Below are 19077 nucleotides of genomic sequence, written 5' to 3' on the forward strand. Positions count from 1 at the left end.
CGCTTGCAATATTTTGATGATGGTAATTGGGGTGAAACGTTGTTAACGTCGTCTCTTTCGCTGTTCGTATGGAAAGAGTTAACATGTTGAAAATATCAAGGGTTCACATTGAGTCTATCCAAGTGGAGTTATAATAGTATATCGAGCAAAGCTTGATTGGTATGCCTTCCAGGCATATTTGTACATGCACAGACTCACATAGCCACACACACACTCACACACACGCATACACACTGAAACCCACAGAAACCACACACTTTCATTCATTCAACACTCAGAGACAGACTAGAATCACTTCTATAGATAGACATTAATTAAACCAATGAATTTCTTTTTGTTTAATATGATAAAAAAAACCAAAAAAAACCCACCCCAACATGCATGCAACCTGCCACCCATCCTGATGGATGCTCACTGCTCGACTGCACACATTCATCAGAACCAGTCCAAGCCAAGGAGGAAAAAGAAAAAGTGCATGTGTTCGTACACGAACACACACGTGCACACACACACACACACACACACACACACACACACATGCGCGCGGGCGAGCGCGCGCGCGCCAGGGAGGAAGAAGAAAAAGTGCATGTGTTTGTACACACACAGGCGCGCGCGCACACACACACACACACATTCTCTGTCTCTTTCTCTCTGCCTGTCTGTCTGTCACACACACACACACACACACACACACACACACACACTCACTCACTCACTCACTCACTCACTCACTCACTCACTCACTCACATTTCCTCCAAGCCCACATACATGCACACCTTCACACTCACCGCGCGCGCGCGCGCGCACACACACACACACACACACACACACACACACACATTCTCTCTCTCTGTGTGCGTCTGTATCACACATGCACACGCACATGTGCGTGCGCGGACACACACACGCACGCACGTACGCACTTCCTGCAAACCCACATACATGCACACTTACACACAAACACACACACACACACACATATACACCCCCCCGCCCACACACACACACACAAACACACACTTACACACACACACACACACACACTCTCTCTCTCTTTCTCTCTCTGTGTCTGTCTCTCACACACACATGAACACACACACACACACACACACACACACACACTCACTCACACATGCACATACACACTTCCTGCAAACCCAGATACTTGCACACCTTCACACTCACACATACACACAAACACACGCACGCACGCACACACACACACGCACACACACACAAATATAACCCCACCCCCATCCCACCCCCCAACACACACACATACTAACACACGCACACACTCCCACGCTTACACACCACACCCACACACACAGTGGAAACCAGACCCATGACTAATCAGCATGGGGCAGAAATAAATGTGCACAGTTATGCTGAAGATTTGGTGCCAAGCAGGCACAGTGCCTTGGAAACTGGAACAGAATTCCCCAACTGATTTCCCCGATTCCCGCCCCCACCCCCCCCCCCTCAACCCCCCCTTCCCCACACACACCCCCACACAACCACTACCTTCCCCTGTGAGTGCTATACATGTATACACCACAGGGGTATTGGGGGCCAAAACCATTTCTCCCTCGTGCATTTCCAAGATTTGTGTTATTCAGGTGTTATTCAGGGGTGGTGGCACAGTTCCTGAACTGAATGGAGAGGTTACACAGGTGGAGGCATGGCTCAGTGGAAATGCACTTGACTCAGAAATGAATGTTCACACGTTCAAGTCCCATTCATTTGTATTTATTTTTTTATTTTTTTATTCCCCTCTCCACTGGACATTATTGAATCAACAGATTGAGTGGTGGTCTGTGTGCTAATCATTGGAATGAGACAATAAAGTGAGGTCTGGTTTGCAGCATGCACTCAGCACATATATGTTAAAGAACCCATGGCAACAAAAGGCTTGTCCAGTGCAAAATTCACTCGGAAGTCCAGTTTGATGGTAGACACTTCGCAGTCATGAAAATAGGGTGGTACTGCATTGTTGGGTTGCACTCTCTCCCTGGGGAGAGCAGCCGGAATTTCACTCTGAGATTGAGAAATCTTGTGGCAAAATGTTATGTAATACAGTACGGTATTGTAAAAGATGAATAAATGAATGAATGAATAAAGAGAGAGAGAGAGAGAGATAAATTGGCAGGACTGACAATAGGGTTCACTCATATTGCTACAGGTATTTATTGTCTGGTGTGCATTTGTGTGTGTGTCTGTAAGTTTGTGGTATGTATACATATATTTTTTGTGAGTTGTGTTTTAGAGAAATAAAAAGTTTGGATTCATTTCTTTAAAGAGAGAACAGAGTCATGCTCAAGATTCAGTTTTCTTTAACAAGGGTGGAAAAGGAAAAGTAGGAATGACAAATAGAAATATCAGTAAAAATGAGTATAAATGTTTTTCATTGAATTCCAAGTAGGTGAGGCAAAGAGAAGAGTTAGTTACATGAATAGGACTTTTTTTTATATATTGAATTCCAGTGAATGAGTGAAAGGTGACGTGAAGGGAAATCCGTGTAAAGTGTGTTGACGCCCAGTTTCAGTGGCATGCACACTTTCCATGTCGCATCACGGTTTTTACCGCATGGCGTGATGCTGTCCACTACGCATGTCTTTCCTTCCTTCTTCCTTTATCAGTAAATCTTGCACTGTGTGTGTGTGTGTGTGTGTGTGTGTGTGTGTGTGCAGGCAGAGCATGGCACTTTGATGTGTGCGCGTGTGTGTTGTGGTTGTGTGTGTGTGTGTGTGTATTCATGCAGTCTGCCTCATTTGTGTGTGTGTGTGTGTGTGTGTGTGTATCTGTGTGTGTGTTGAGAGAGAGACAGAGAGTGAGGAGAGAGAGAGACAGAAAGAGAAACTCCACCAAACATTTGACTGCCTGTGTCCCCAACAACTCCAGTTCCATATATATATGTCTTGACCGGGGAGTAAGTGGCGGAGGTAGTGGAAACGAAAGCAAACAAGCAAAGGGCTGGGAGTTTGAGAGAGTGAGTGGCAGTCAGTCAGTGAGCAGCATGTGTGAGGTTTTCACATGTCAGAGTGAGTGAAACCAGCATGCCTTGTAGTCTGCTGTAAAAAAGAACAAAAAAACAAAAAACCCTCTTCGCTTCTGAGGCATTTGTCCTGAAAAGAATCTCCTTCGGATCTGTGTCTCCATACATGTGCTTGTTGTTGTTGATGCATACTTCCGGACAAGTAAGCACTTGTGGGTTGAATAACGTGTGTGGACTTTAGTTGAATAACGTGTGTGGACTTTAGTTTGGTTGAATAACGTGTGTGGACTTTAGTTTGGTTGAAAAACGTGTGTGGACTTTTTTTTTTTTTTTTTTTTTTTTTTTTTCCCTTTGGCGTGAATCATGGTGGTTATTTTAACACTGGTTGAAAAGAAGTCGTGTTGGAAAAATGTCAGCGAACCATGAAAGTTGATACCCGTCTGAAACAGAACAGGATATGCAAATCCTGCCGAGAGAGAGAAGAAATTCGTCTACCAGTTCACATTTTGGGGGAGGATATGAAAACTGCCATGTAGACGGCCTGTGAAAGAATAGTTTTAGCTGTTTGTTTTTCATAGAGGAATCTGATAGGAATCAGGAGCTATGAATATTGGTCATTGTGTGATAACATGACAGTTTTTATGGGGTGCTGCTATGCTGATGTCATAGTGGTCGGCTTTTGTTTGAAATGTGATACACACAGTGGTGGCGTTTGCCGACGTCACTTCGCCTGCAGGGAACGTCTGCTTCCTGGAATATCACGGAGCCTGGGCCCACTGCCAGTAGTTTGTAGACATTCTGTGGTTTGTTGATGATCTTCGGTTCAGTTCTTGGAACGTTTCATAAGCTTGGTGGCTTTTTAGTGTCAGGACTAATAATATTTTCTTTCATCTTGTGTGTTGAATGGGGTGGTGTGTTGAAACGTGCTGTGGCATGATATTGATGTGAACGGAGAACAAAACGAAATAAACAACAATAACAACATAATAAAATGAAATAAAACGGCAACATTACATTAATTCTGATATCTGTTTACTGATTTGGTGATATACAGTCCTGTTTGCAGAATTCACGGTGATTTTGCGGGGGGAAAAAACCCACTTGACAATAAACCCACACTGACAGTGCGGAGTTCGTTTGGGGGACAAATGGAAAAAAAAATATCACCAAACGGCAGGATTTTGTGTTCTTAACGAACAGTGAGACTGCCAGTCTTGTGGCCTTTGTAGTTGGGGCACTGTGTGCAAAGCGAGTGGCGTTTCATGATAAGTCAGCAGCAGCATAATCATCTGAAGTGAACTTTGTGAGCAAGTACAGTGGTACAGGCAGCTGGGATTTTGTGTGGTGTGTGTGGCGTTCAGAGGAAACGATGATGTTTGGGGAGCGTCATGGGCTTGGGGGTGGAATGCTGAAGTTTGGCTCCCCTGTCCTAGGTGAGGTTACGTTGTGAGATTACATCACGTACATGTGCTGACAGGCACGTACACATACATTCATACACGCACGCGCACACACGCGCACACACACACACACACACACACACACACACATCCTTCCGTGGTGTGGCCACAATCAGTTGTTCATTCTTCTGCCAAACTCTCTCTCTTCCTTTTGCTCTTTATGCCTCACGCCCATCCCCTCCCCCCCCCCCCTCTCTCTCTCACACACACATAAACATGCAATGTTGGCCTTGAGGTAACATGTTCGCCTAGAAAGCAAGCGAATCTGAGTGCACTGGTTTGAATTCCACACTCACCCCTGTATTTTCTTACCCTCTCTCTCTTACACTCTCACAGTAGCAACATGCTTCTCTGGGGAGAACAGCCCAAATTCACACAGAGAAATCTGCTGTGACAAAAGGGTAATTCAGTACAACTCTCTCTCTCTCTCTCTCTCTCTCTCTCTCTCACACACACACACACACACACACACACACAGTCCCCTCTTCACACCTTACAGTTGCTACAGCATTCCTATTTGTTAACACTACAGCATATTGTCAGGGACACAGGTAAAAGTAGTGAAAACCGAGCGGACAAAAGAGGTGGGGAGAGCTGTAACGCCATCTGTATCACTCCTTGTACTGTGATAACTGGTTGGCAGTTGGGGTGCAATAAAGACGGGGAGGATCAGGTTCAGTTGTCGTGATGTTTTTCTTGTTTTCCTTTCTGTTTATAGATAGTTTCTCTCACTTTAATCCCTCTTTAGGGTAAAAGCTGAATGTTTAAAAAAGAAAAAAAGAAATTGGTGTACTAGCCTGTCTAGTGTATTGTTTTCCCCAATAGAATTTATGTCTTAACGTGCTTGATTTTTTCACGTTATACTTTTCCTAATCTTTTTTTTTCTTCTGTTTTCTTGTCTTTTCTTTTTACTTCCTTTTTTTTCTGAGGGCATGATGTGAAATAGCTGTACAAGCTTATTCTTTTACCCTCAATAAAGATCAGATCTTTATTTTCACTTGACTAGTTGTTAATAAAGAACTTGTCATGTCTCCAGTTGGGTTTTTCTTCCCATAGTTTTGTTTTGAAGTTTTGCACAGAGGTGTCTGTGTTTCAAGTCATTCCATGTGGAACGGTGTGTCCTTTGTTGCAGTTAACTCCGAGTCGAACACACGGCGGATAAACTGTGTGGAGCAATGCTTCGGTTCATCTGGGCAGGTGAGGTATACGGACAGCGTCACCCAGTCTGTAGGCATACTGTCTAATGGATTAGGTACTGGTACAGCTATTATTATGCAATTTTTCAAATGTAATCTTTTCATGTGCCTGTGCAGTTCCAGCACTAACTGTCTGTAAAGTCTACCAGATGCATTCTGACCCTTCAGCTAAGTTCAAGGATAAAACCCTTCTTTTAGTAGTCTCTGTTTTCCCACTACAAGTCTGTCTGAGCATCCCATTCATGCTAGTATGATTATAGTAGTAGTACCTCTCCCAGATTCTGTCATACTGTTGACAGATAGCTTCTTTCCTCTTGGAATACTCAAATTTCAACGTATCAGAATTTAGAGAATATTATTAAAAGAAACAGAACTGTGTTTATATATATGTTTGTGTGAATGGCTGCTCAAGTAACATGGCTGACATACTGATTGGAACATTTTATTCTTTGAGGGTTTGATCCTGGAATCAGCTCCTTAGTCCTTGTGGGTTAAGGGTGGAAATCAGGTGTGTGTGTGTGTGTGTGTGTGTGTGTGTGTTTGTGTTTCAGTAGATCTTCCAGGTCATATCATCAGACCTGTGTCAATGCCTTAAGCCCCATGTATACACATGCTTAAGATCAGCTACACATATATAAAAGATCCCACAATCTGTATCAGAATTTGGTAAGTATTAGAATGGAAACATATCCAACGTGCACTCCCCTGAAAACAGAGTATAGCGGTCTGCATGATGCGGTAAAACTGGTCATATGTACACATAAAAGCATGCTAGTGTACCTGCATGCCAGTGAATGCAGAAGTTGCAACCCATGAATGCAGAAAGAGAGGAAAAAAATGAAAGTGATTAAACACGAGATCTGAAACATAAAAATTGCATCCCCACTCTTTCGGCCAAAAGATGGGCACACATTTAAATATATATATCATTTATACCGACACAGTTACATGTATGTGGAGTGGTGGCCGAGTGATTGTGCATCTGCCTAGACAGTAAGAGAATCTGAGCACAAAGGTTCGAATCCTATTCTTGTCGGTATTTTCTCCCCCTCCACAGTCCACAAGATCTTAGGTGGTCTGGATGATTGTCATTTGAATGAGACAATAAATACAGGTCCTTTATGTAGCATGCACTTGGCACATGTTGAAAACAACAACAGCAACAAAAAACAACACAGCAACAAAAGGGTTGTCCCTGGTAAAATTCTTTAGAAAAACCCACTTTGGTTGCCTGAAAACAAATGCACTTGCACACAGAAAAAAAAAAAGGCGAAAAAACAAAGATAGTATTCTCACTATTGTGACGCACTCACTGTGCCAAGAGCAGCCTGAATTTCACCCAGAGAAATCTGCCTTATACAAGAGTGATACAATACAATTATATATCACTTGTATTGACACAGTAGTACATGTTTTATGGTGTGATAACCCTTGGTCATCACACAGATGTATATATATATATATATAAGATAATAAATCCAAGCCCATATGTCATCATTTTCCATAAACTGATAAAGTAATGGAGGAAGCTTAAAAAACCAGTCTTGGTTAAACTTTTAACTGTTAAAACTGTATAAGTTTGCATTTTGCGGTGGGGTGGTGGTTTTGAAAAGCTCTCATTTATACTCATATTGGTCCTAAAGTGCCTCCAAAAAATTGGTTCGTAAGCATAGCAAGCAACAGCTGTTTTGCACCGTGTAGTGCTCTTCCAGCTTGCTACCCACTTGTGATTGCTGACCAGAGAGAAAACGCTTACTCAAGGAAAGTGAAACTACCTGTAACTGGCAGGGACCTCAAGGTCTCTCAAAAACCAGCATGATATGAACACTGAAGTTAAGAACCAGAATTATAGATAAAACAGCAGTCTCAACATTGTCCTAAAATCTTCGAGTGGAATAAATCTCTCTCTATCTCTCTCTCTCTCTCTCTATATATATATATATTTTTTTATTTTTTTTTTTATTGGCACACCTACATGTATTTACTTTGTGGTGTGACAGCCCCTGGCCATTGTGGGGCGAGTGTTGGTGGGGGAGGGGGTGCTGACCAAGCTGTGTCGGAAGAAGCCCAAACCCAGACAGTTCTTCCTCTTTAATGACATCCTGGTCTATGGGAACATCATCATCCACAAGAAGAAGGTGGGTGAGCTGTGTGTGTGTGAGGTGGGGATTGGGGGTAGGTGAGTGTGTGTGGGGTGTGTGCAGATGTTTGTGCCTGTGTGTGCGAACCTGCTTTTGTGAGAGTACTGTAATTTGTGTGTTGGTGTACTCAACTGTTTGTGTGGTTGTGAGAGAGAGAGGTACGTGTGGACATGTATGTGTGTGCATATGTATTTGTGTGTGTGTGTGTGTATGTGCTGTGCACATGACGTACTTGTATGAGAGTATGAATGTTTTCATGCATGCATTTGTTTGTGTGTGTGTTTGTTGGAGGTGGGGGGAGGGAGGGAGGGGGGGAGTGTGTATGTATCTGCATCCGTTTGTGTCTGTGTGTGCACATTATTATTATTATTATGAGCATTTACGCCTGATCTTGAAAGTAAGCCCTAGGCCAATATAGCATCCTTGAGGGTCTGGGGTTGAATCGAGTAATCACCTTTTCTCCCAAGTTTGACTGGAAAATTAGTGAGCGTCTGGTAATTTGGAATAGACCCATATGCTGCATACATTTGACGCTTTGGAAAAAATACCCCAACAACATGGCTACATAAGTGTTGTCCTGGGGAAACATTCTGTAAAAGAAATCCACTCTGGTCGTTACACAAATGATATGCATGCACTGACTAGCGTGTTTGGTTTTGCTGCTGATCAGGCAGCTGCCCAATGGATGTGGTGTAGTGTGTATGGATTTGTGCAAACGCAGTGACGCCTCCTCCAGGAGAAACTGACACCTGTTTTTTTGTTGCTTTTTGTTGTTGTTTTTTCAGTACAACAAGCAGCACATACTTCCTCTAGAAAACATCAAGCTGGAGAATGTGGAGGATGATGGAAGTGAGTTGGTCAGGGATGGACGGTGACGCCATTGTCTTTGTCTGTCTCTCCTCTTTGTTCAGTGTCATGTAGTGATGCAGTATGAGACCACTTTCTTTGTCTCTCCCTTTGTCCAGTGTCATGTAGTGATGCAGTATGAGACCGCTGTCTTTGTCTCTCTCTCTCTTTGTCCAGTGTCATGTAGTGATGCAGTATGAGACCACTTTCTTTGTCTCTCCCTTTGTCCAGTGTCATGTAGTGATGCAGTATGAGACCGCTGTCTTTGTCTCTCTCTCTCTCTCTCTCTCTCTCTCTCTCTCTCTCTCTCTCTCTCTCTCTGTCCCCTGTCATGTAGTTATGCAGTATGAGACGGCTCTCTTTCTCTCTCTCTCTCTCTCTCTCTCTCTGTCCAGTGCCGTGTAGTGATGCAGTGTGAGACCACTCTCTCTCTCTCTCTCTCTCTCTCTCTCTCTCTCTCTCTGTGTCCAGTGCCATGTAGTGATGCAGTGTGATACCTCTCTCTCTCTCTCTCTCTCTCTCTCTCTCTCTCTCTCTCTCTGTCCCCTGCCATGTAGTGATGCAGTGTGAGACCTCTCTCTCTGTCTCTCTCTCTCTCTCTGTCCAGTGCCATGTAATGATGCAGTGTGAGACCTCTCTCTCTCTCTCTCTCTCTCTCTCTGTCCAGTGCCATGTAGTGATGCAGTGTGAGACCTCTCTCTCTCTCTCTCTCTCTCTCTCTCTCTCTCTCTCTCTCTCTCTCTCTCTCTCTGTCCAGTGCCATGTAGTGATGCAGTGTGAGACCACTCTCTCTCTCTCTCTCTCTCTCTCTCTCTCTCTCTCTCTGTCCAGTGCCATGTAGTGATGCAGTGTGAGACCACTCTCTCTCTCTCTCTGTCCAGTGCCATGTAGTGATGCAGTGTGAGACCTCTCTCTCTCTCTCTCTCTCTCTCTCTCTGTCCAGTGCCATGTAGTGATCATTATGAGACCACTGTCCGTCCTTTTTTCCATACATTAGTTGGTTTGTTTTTCCATTGCTTGTTCTTTAATAGACACGTTTAGTCTGAAGTTGTGATGTTTTGTTGTTTATTTGTTTAAGTGATCATTGTAGATTTTGGAGGGGGGGGGGTTATTTCATGATATGATTAAAAGTAACATCATTACTAATACTATTTGTTTGTTTAAGTGATTTTTACAGTATTAATGGCTACATTCACAACCTGCTGCAATTTAAAGACAAAAGGAATGATAAGCTTCTATCACAAGGAAGTGGAAACTTATCCTCGCTGTTTATTTACTGTGCTCAGTGTCTGGCTTTCATCACAGATTCACACGAGCTTACAGTTTGGGCCAGCAGCAAAGTGAGCTGTCTTTTGTAAAGGACCAGGTCTCTCAGATTAGGAGGCAAGACTGCACTGACTTGAAGTCTTGAGTGCTGCTGCGGCAGGTGCTAGTTGGCCCTTGGGAACCATCCCAACACCACTGTCATGAAGCCCGCTTGGTCATGATAGTGGGGAGGGAACTTGAGCTATACGCCACTGATGGTTCAGGACTGCAGTTGCCTGCTCTGCTGTCCTGATGGTCATACGTGACCTAGCTGGACATGACTGACTCATACTTTTGAGTGTTGATGCTGTGCTGTTGTACAGAGGAGGGTGGCAGAGTGGTTAAGGCGCTCATCATGCGCCAATCACGCTCTCACCCTTTCTCCCAAGTTTGACTGGAAAATTGAACTAAATGTCTAGTCATTCGGATGATGACGACTGGAAAATTGAACTAAATGTCTAGTCATTCGGATGATGACAACTGGAAAATTAAACTAAATGTCTAGTCATTCGGATGATGACTGGAAAATTGAACTAAATGTCTAGTCATTCGGATGATGACTGGAAAATTGAACTAAATGTCTAGTCATTCGGATGATGACTGGAAAATTGAACTAAATGTCTAGTTATTCGGATGATGACGACTGGAAAATTGAACTAAATGTCTAGTCATTCGGATGATGACTGGAAAATTGAACTAAATGTCTAGTCATTCGGATGATGACTGGAAAATTGAACTAAATGTCTAGTTATCGGATGAGACGTTAAACCGAGGTCCCATGTGCAGCACGCACGTGGCACACTGAAAAAGAACCCATGGTAACGAGAGTGTTGTCTGGCAAAATACTGTAGAAGAAATCCACTCTGATAGGCTCACAAATATATATGCATGCACTCAAGATGTGTTGGGTTATGCTGCTGGTCAGGCATCTGGTGTAGGGTATATTGATTTTAGTCTGAACGCAGTGACGCTTCCTTGAGAAACTGAAACTGAAAGTGAAACTGTTGTGCAGGTCTGCGGAACGGCTGGAAGATCATCAACCCCAGCAAGTCCTTTGTGGTGTATGCAGCCACAGCCACGGAGAAGAAAGAGTGGATGGCTCACATCAAGACGTGCGTCAACGAATTGCTGGCCAAACGTCAGTGCTCCCTCCTTCCGCTCTCAGTTTGTTTTGCGGTTTGGGTCATGTCTGGTGATGTTAAGTTTGTAAAGTTAGGTGTGATCCAGATCTCAGTGAGGGTTTGACTCTTTCACTGCCAACACATATTGCTGTAGTGCTTACTTAATCCTTTACTTACCGCCAAGACATTTTGATGTTGTTTTCAACTTACTTGACCCATTCATTGCTAACACGTATTGCTTTTGTGAGGATTGATTATGATTGACGGTGCAGATTGACTGTGGAGTGTACTGTGTGATTGGCCACGTGGATTGATTGGGCAATTGACAGTGTGGATTGATGGTGCAGTGCTGGTGTTTCAGGCGGTGTGGCCCAGAATCACCTGGAAGACTCGCCGGTGTGGGTGCCAGACTCTGACACCAAGACGTGCATGCACTGCAAGAAGTCCGAGTTCACCCTGATCAACAGGAGGGTAGGTATAGGCAGTCAGAGTGTCGGGGCCTATTGTATTGTATCTTTTTGTCACGGCAGATTTCTCTGAAATTTGGGTTGCTGTCCCCATGTAGAGCGCATCACTACACTGACAGCGCCACCCATTTTTTTGGTATTTTTTCCTGCCTGCAATTGTATTTGTTTTCCTATTGAAGTGGATTTTTCTACAGAATTCTGCCAGGGACAACCCTTTTGTTGCCGTGGGTTCTTTTACGTGTGCTAAGTGCATGCTGCACACAGGACCTCAGTTTATCATCTCACCCAAATGACTAGCATCCAGACCACCACTAAGGTCTAGTGGAGGGGAAGAAAATACTGGCGACTATGGGATTCTAACTAGTGCGCTCAGATTCTCTCGCTTCCTAGGCGGATGCGTTACCTCTAAGCCAACACTCCACATCATCTGTTGTGTGGCTCGCTTCCCCGCCTTCATTATAATGGAGCTTGCATCACACATTGACATAAGCTTGCTGTTGGGCCAGCTGTGAAGTGAGAGCTGTATGGTCACAGCTTAGTCGTTTGTGAAGGACTATGACTCTCAGACTAGGAGGTAAGATTGCAATGGTTTTTAGTACTGCAGCCTTGGGGGTTGGTTGGCCTTTGGGGACTTGACCAGCACCAACAGTCTTGAAACCCTCTTGACCGAGAAAGTGGGGATGTAACTTGGGCAAGACACCCTCCACTGTAATCAAATTCAAGCCCAGATAGTCAGGACAGCAATTGCCTCATCTACTGTTCTGGTGGTCACAGATGGACATGACAGACTGTTATAGATCAGGATTGGTCATAGTGTGCGCAGAGGAGGGGGCTGGGTAGACAAAACAGTGATCAACATGGACATAAACTCTTCCCATTACTCCATGGGTGATGAAGTTAACCATCAGAGTTCGACGACTCACATTCTGTGTTATCAAGTACCTGAAGCTGGTTGTTGTTTTACTTCACATACATGTATCAGTTCTAAGGGGGAAAAACAACAATAATGCTACATTTCTTGGTTGTGTCCTTTATTTGAAGAAAAGGGAACTGACTCATGTAAGTGCCAGGTAAGCCTTCTTCTCCCAGTTGCTATGAATGTGTGTGTGTGTGTGTGTGTGTGTGTGTGTGTGTGCAGGCACATGTGAGTGTTGTTGGTCATGTGTAAGTGTGTGAATGAGCACATTAATCAGGATTATTCAGGTTTGGTGTGGATCTTTCACTACGTGTGTCAGGGGAGGTGATCTATGGATGCTGTTGTCGAGGTCGAATCCCACTCTAGCCCTTTCTCCCCAAGTTTGACTGGAAGATCAAAGTAAGCATCTAGCCTTTCAGATGAGACGATAAACTAAGGTCTGATGTGCAGCACACAACACAACACAACACAACACACACAGACAACACACCACACACACACACACACACACACACACACACACACACAGATATATACACCTGCACTCAAGGCCTGACTAAGCACATTTTGACTCACACTGCTGGTCAGGCATCCACTTAGCAGATGTCATGTAGTGCATATACGGATGTGTTCAAACACAGTGACGCCTTCAGGAGAAACTGAGAGTGAGGATACAGTGACGTTTTCTTCAGGAACTCAAAACGAAAGTGAAAGCTGACAGGAGAGTGGTGGTGTGTTGCAGCATCACTGCCGGCACTGTGGCATCGTGGCCTGCAACGCCTGCACGTCCAAACGCTGGCTGCTGCCCCAGCAGTCCTCGCGACCTCTGCGTGTCTGTCTGACCTGCTACCACAAGCTGTCCGCCCGGAGCTCCCAGAGTGGGCGTGCCCCCACCACCTGTGAGTCCTGTGTGGGCCCTGTCTGTCCTGGTTCAAAATGTGTTGTGTTGCTTTTTGTCATGGCAGATTTCTCTAGTGTGATCCCAACGGAGGAAGGTAGCAGAATTGTTAAGACACTCATCTGCCAATATAGAGTCCGTGAGGGTCTGGGTTTTTCCTGCTCTCGCCTTTTCTTCCAAGTTTGACTGGAAAATCGAACTGAGCATCTAGTCGTTCTGATTAGGCAATAAACAGAGGTCTTGTGTGCAGCACACACTTGGCACACTAAGAAAAAAAACACATGGCAATGAGAGTGTTGTCCTCTGGCAAAATTCTGTAGAAGATATCCACTGTGATAGGCACACAAATATATATGCATGCACTCAAAGCCTGACAAACTGCGTCAGGCTTCTGCCTAGCACATGTGGTGTAGTGTATATGGATTAGTCCGAATGCAGTTATGCCTCCTTTAGAAACAGAAACTGAATCTTCTGTGAAATTCAAGCTGCTCTCCTTGAGAAGAGCTCATCTCCACAGTGTAGTGCTACTGTGTGCTTGTTTTTTTGTTTGTTTTTGTTTTTTTCTGTCTACAGGTTTATTTGTTTCACTACCAGAGTAGATTTTTCTTCAGAAATTTGCCAGGGACAACCCTCTTGTTGCTGTGAGTTCTTTTATGCATGCCAAGTGCATGCTGTGCTCAGGGCCTTGATTTATTGTCTCATGCCAAAGACCACTTAATGTGAGAGAAAGATTGGTCCTTTAGAAGTTGCAGTTGCTACAGAAAAATTCCAGGTGTTTGCCAGTCGTCAGTTGTGTCTTGTCTTCTGCTGCCTTTGTGGGCTGCAAAACCCATGTTCACCTGTGTAATGTGTACAGGTGGACTTTACATGCATGATCGTTCTTACCCCACCACGGTAGGCAACAGTTTTCTGGTTTCATAGGTGTACATGCCAGGTATGTTCTTTTTTTCCGTAACCCACTGGACACTGATAGTGGGATCTGAGATGTGTGTAAATAATGTTCTGTGTGCTTGTGCACATGAAAAGGTTCTTGCACAAACAGGTCTGTACATCTGTTGACCTCAGAGATGTGAAACGTCTCGACTTAAACCCACCAGGATTTGAACTCAGGATATTTAATTTGGAAAGCCCAATGCTTTTAAGTGTTAACCACTCGGGTTTTGTGCGTGTTCAGTATTGTGCCAAAGCAGAAACAAGAAAAGATGAACCTCCAGTAGTGACATCTCTCTGCGACAACTCGCTTCTTGTATCTCGACCACTGGTGATAGTGTAACTGCATTTTGAGTGCCATTCATGAGCAGACTTAGTGCTGGATTGCCTGTGTATCAGTTATCGTGGGAAGTGTTGAAATTGATGTGATTGTTGCTCTCCACTGGAAGTGATAGAGAGTAGTAAAGAGAGAGTACTTGATGAAAAGCGGGAACTGTTCGAACAGTATCAAAGCCATTTTGTGAAAGTCTGCTCGATTTCCATCACCGGCGAAGTAACTTCAGCAAGACCAGTATGCATGCGGGTAAGCACCGACTGTGTATGTTTGCTGAGATGTTCCTGAAAAGAATACCCTGCCCCTGATTCTAATGTGTGCTGTTCCTGAAAAGCAAATTTGGGGGTAGGCATGCCTGTAGCTGTGATGATGACTGTCACTGGTTCATGTTGTGTTGCAGATTCAGTGATAGCCACTGGAGACGACTCGTCGGGGGAGGATTCATCAGACGACGATGACGACAGAAACACCAGGGTGGGGAACGAGGCGGGGGCACAGAACGACCTGGTGACCTTTGATGACGTGAGTCCAGCCTCACGGTGGTCCCTGCATTGTGCCTGCACAGTGCTCTCCCTTTACTCCTCCCACCTCTATATTCCTGCGCCCGCTCCCCCCCACCCCCACACCACGCCCCTGAACCCCCTTTTTTGAAAAAGAAATCATTAATATATTCATTTTTGCACTTAAAAAAAAACATTCCTGCACACAGGCACACAGAAAATCACATGCATGCATACACACACACAAAGCCATACACAGACGTGCCCTTGAGCAGAAACCTGTTCAAACTAACAGTAGAGAAGAAAAAAAAAAATCACAAAAACGCCTCGCAGAACAGATGAGGTTTTAGCTGGGATTTGAACACAGGGAGTGTTGGCTGGTGCCGAAGACCAGCGAGCAGTGAATGCCAAACAGTGGGAGCATACAATTTAAAACTGCAGTAGCGGAAAGACATTTAAGTGCATTAACTCATTCCACCCCACAGCTACATGCCTGCTACAACTCCCCTGGACCAGCACTACATGACACCACTGCAGAAAAAACAGGGTGGTTCACTAAAAAAGTAAAAGTCGATTGAGAATTGTATTTGTATTTGTATTTCTTTTTATCACAACAGATTTCTCTGTGTGAAATTCAGGCTGCTCTACCCAGGGAGAGCGCGTCGCTACTCTACAGCGCCACCCATTTTTTTGTATTTTTTCCTGTGTGCAGTTTTATTTGTTTTTCCAATCGAAGTGGATTTTCTACAGAATTTTGCCAGGAACAACCCTTTTGTTGCCGTGGGTTCTTTTACGTGCGCTAAGTGCATGCTGCACACGGGACCTCGGTTTATCGTCTCATCCGAATGACTAACGTCCAGACCACCACTCAAGATCTAGTGGAGGGGGAGAAAATATCGGCGGCTGAGCCATGATTCGAACCAGCGCACTCAGATTCTCTCGCTTGCTAGGCTGACGCGTTACCTCCAGGCCATCACTCCACTCCATTGTTGATTTAATTGGTCAAACAAAGCTTCATTTTCATGCTTCCGGAATCTGGAAACGGTTCGGTTTAAAACGCCAACTGTGCCAAGCAAGAATGAATGAAATTAGAATCGTGTATTGGTACGAGAATACTCAAACCTGGTCCACAGGGGAAGTAATCATGGTACAAGTTATCTCATACCTGGAGTAAAATGAGTTAATGGTACTTTAAACATTTTTTCACTTGAGGACCGGAAGGAAAGCAAAGGCGTCGTTACCATGTAAGTTCTTGTGCTTCTGTTTTCAGTCCCATTTCCAGACGTACAACTGATGATACCTTGGCAGCTACAACATAACCAGACATTTGTCGGTCGTCATCGTCCACTCAGTGCCCTCCACCCCCACCCCCACCCTTCTCAGGGTGGCCTTGACCTTTCTGCCAGTCACCGGCAGCTGAATGACGACGGGGCATGCATGGCGGAACAGTGTGTTTGTCTGTCGCTGCAGTCGTGGTGTCTCCGTCGTCGGCCGCTTCGTATGCATCTCATTTGCCAGTGGTATGGAAACCTTTCTTTGTTCTTTGTTTGTTTTTTTCAAACTCACGACACCTGTGGATCCCACAGCTGAGTCCATGTTGATGTGAAGAGAACCTGATACTTGCATGTTCAGTGATTTGTCTTAATAATCAGGATGTATAAATTTGTTTTAGAGAATTCTAGTAATTTTTTTTTTCTTTTCTTTTTTTGTCTTTTGGAAGAAAAAAAATTTTTTTCAGTGTCTTGGAATTGGTTTGGTTTTTAAAAGAAAACAAATACTGTGAGAATTATGTATCGTGTCAGCATAATTTTGTTTTATTTTGTTTTTGTATTTTGTTGGAATGGGGTGTGGTTAGGTTTGAAAAAACATTATTGTGACAATTATGTATTGTGCCAGCATAATTTCTTTCTCTTTTTTTTTTTTTTTTTCGGTTTCAAAGTTGCCAGTCCATTTCTTAACACCATGTTGAGAAAACTGTTTTTGATCTTCTATTCTTCTATGGCAGAGTGTTGCCCTCTGGCCAAATTCTGTGGAAGAAATCTATTCTAATGGGTACACAGACCTGCACGCAGTCAAGGTCTGGAGGGTTATGCTGCTGGTCAGGCATCTGCCTAGTGGATGTGGTCGTGTGTGGGTTTGTCCGAATGCAGTGATGCCTTCCTGAGAAACTGAATCAGCGTTTGGACTTTGGGGGATGGCATCCCTTTTGTTCAGTAAAACGAATGACATCAGTGGTAAGAACACAGAAAGTTGTATCCGTACTTTAATCTCATGTCACACTGATCCCATTTCAGCTTTGGTCAGCAGTTGTGGGGTTAAACAGGGGGCAGATAACTCTTTTCTTTTTCTTGTGAACAAAAGTTCCCCCGTGGGGATGCCGGGGGTCTTTCAGTATAAACAGCATCCCTGCCTTCTGGAAATTCTGTGCTAGAGATTTCCTCTTTTCTGTCACTCTCGTTGTTTCTGCCTTTTTTCTGTCTTCACTGTTGTCTCCTTTTTCTGCCCTCCCAGTCCATTCCCCTTTCTTTTTTCAAGCAAGCCTTTTCACTTTTTTTCTCTTTTCCACAGTCTATGTGCTGTGTTGCTCTGGCAATTAGGTAGTGCGATATAAATACTGAGATGGGCACTAGCTGCCCATTCTGCAGTGTTATTTGCCTATATGGCCTTTTTATGTATTTCTTGTTTGGCTTTGAAGTATTGTTTTTTTTCCTTTTTTGCAATTTTTTGTAATCTGGGGATGATAAATTAAGCGGAATGGCTGGCGTCCTCAGCATGGCCTAGTCTTATTTGCCATAAGAAGCTAAATGGTTGGGATACTGTGTCATGAACCGTTTTGTGGGTTTGTCTTAGTGTTTTATTGTTGATGTGGCAGTTTTGTGTTGACGTGGTTGAGCATTTGTATGGTTTGACAGTCCTGATATGGCCCTGTGCGGTCGGCTGGACTTTTAGCAACAAGAGTAATGATTACATCAGTGCCAGCATAACCATGAGTGGTGAGCCCTTGGAAGAAGTGACCAGCTTCAAGTACCTGGGAGCAACCCTGTCCAAAGACGGCATCTGCACAGCAGAAATCCAAAATAGGATTAATTCTGCAACGGCAGCGATGGCCAGACTGAACAGGGCATGGAAGAGCAACATCAGATTCCACACAAAATTCCTGCTCTACAAGTCACTGGTGGTCTCCATCCTCTTATATGGATGTGAGACATGGACACTGATGGCAGAAACAGAAAGAAGAATCCAAGCATTCGAAACCAAGTGCTTGAGGAGACTACTACACATCTCATACAAGGAGCACAAGACCAATGACTATGTGCGGAACCTGGTCAGCAACCTTGTTGGGCCCCAAGAGCCACTGCTGGCGACTGTCAAACGGCGGAAGATGGCATGGTTTGGTCACGTCATACGACATAACACCCTCTCCAAAACCATCCTGCAAGGGACTGTAGAGGGAGGGTGCAGATGGGGGCGGCAGAGAAAGAGCTGGTCCGACAGCGTCAAGGAATGGACCAAAATGACGATGCCAGATCTCCTCATGACAGCTGCAAACAGAACGGCGTGGCAAGCTATGACATCTTCCTCATGTCCCCCCAACGACCCCAGCGGTCGAGGGAATGAGAGTGTGAGAGAGAGTAATGATAATGTGAACGAAGGACCCCTCACTATGCGGGTTTTTTTTTTGTTCTTTTGGTCGTCATTTTTCTTGGGTTTTTTTTTTTGTGGCTCTTGCTTTGTGTTATGATGTTGTTGTTGTTGTTGTTGTTGTTGCTTTTTTCCCCTGTTCAAGGGAAAACAGGCTGTTTCCCCCCCCATCCTTTGTTCGAACAATGGTGGGCAGGATATGGATTGAGTTTCTCTTGGCGTGGGCCGTGGATGAATAGATGTTGTGATATATGTGTGTCTTTCTTCTTCTTCTTCTTCCTATTGCAGCATCTCAATGTGTTGTTGGGTTCTCAGCAATGTCACC

At 44.3% G+C, this 19077-nt stretch overlaps 1 protein-coding gene across 1 annotated transcript; it reads left to right on the forward strand.

Moving 5' to 3' along the window:
- Nucleotides 1-5560: 5560 nt before the first annotated feature.
- On the forward strand, nucleotides 5561-16519 carry LOC143301574 (pleckstrin homology domain-containing family F member 2-like). The gene is made up of 8 exons (XM_076615956.1): nucleotides 5561-5653; nucleotides 7653-7790; nucleotides 8579-8642; nucleotides 10957-11082; nucleotides 11427-11536; nucleotides 13191-13347; nucleotides 15011-15132; nucleotides 16381-16519. Exons 1-8 carry the CDS (start codon nucleotides 5561-5563, stop codon nucleotides 16402-16404), a joined length of 834 nt encoding a protein of 277 aa, XP_076472071.1. The 3' UTR covers nucleotides 16405-16519.
- Nucleotides 16520-19077: the final 2558 nt, after the last annotated feature.

The sequence above is a fragment of the Babylonia areolata genome, chromosome 27 (assembly GCF_041734735.1).
Source record: "Babylonia areolata isolate BAREFJ2019XMU chromosome 27, ASM4173473v1, whole genome shotgun sequence".
NCBI lineage: Eukaryota > Metazoa > Mollusca > Gastropoda > Neogastropoda > Buccinidae > Babylonia > Babylonia areolata.

Bases quoted from the DNA above. Each gene is read 5' to 3' on its own strand.
- LOC143301574 (XM_076615956.1), top strand. From the start codon at position 5,561: ATGTGGAACGGTGTGTCCTTTGTTGCAGTTAACTCCGAGTCGAACACA. The intron at 5,654-7,652 runs GTGAGGTATACG...GTGGTGTGACAG, and splicing joins GCTTCGGTTCATCTGGGCAG to CCCCTGGCCATTGTGGGGCG. The intron at 13,348-15,010 runs GTGAGTCCTGTG...GTTGTGTTGCAG, and splicing joins TGGGCGTGCCCCCACCACCT to ATTCAGTGATAGCCACTGGA.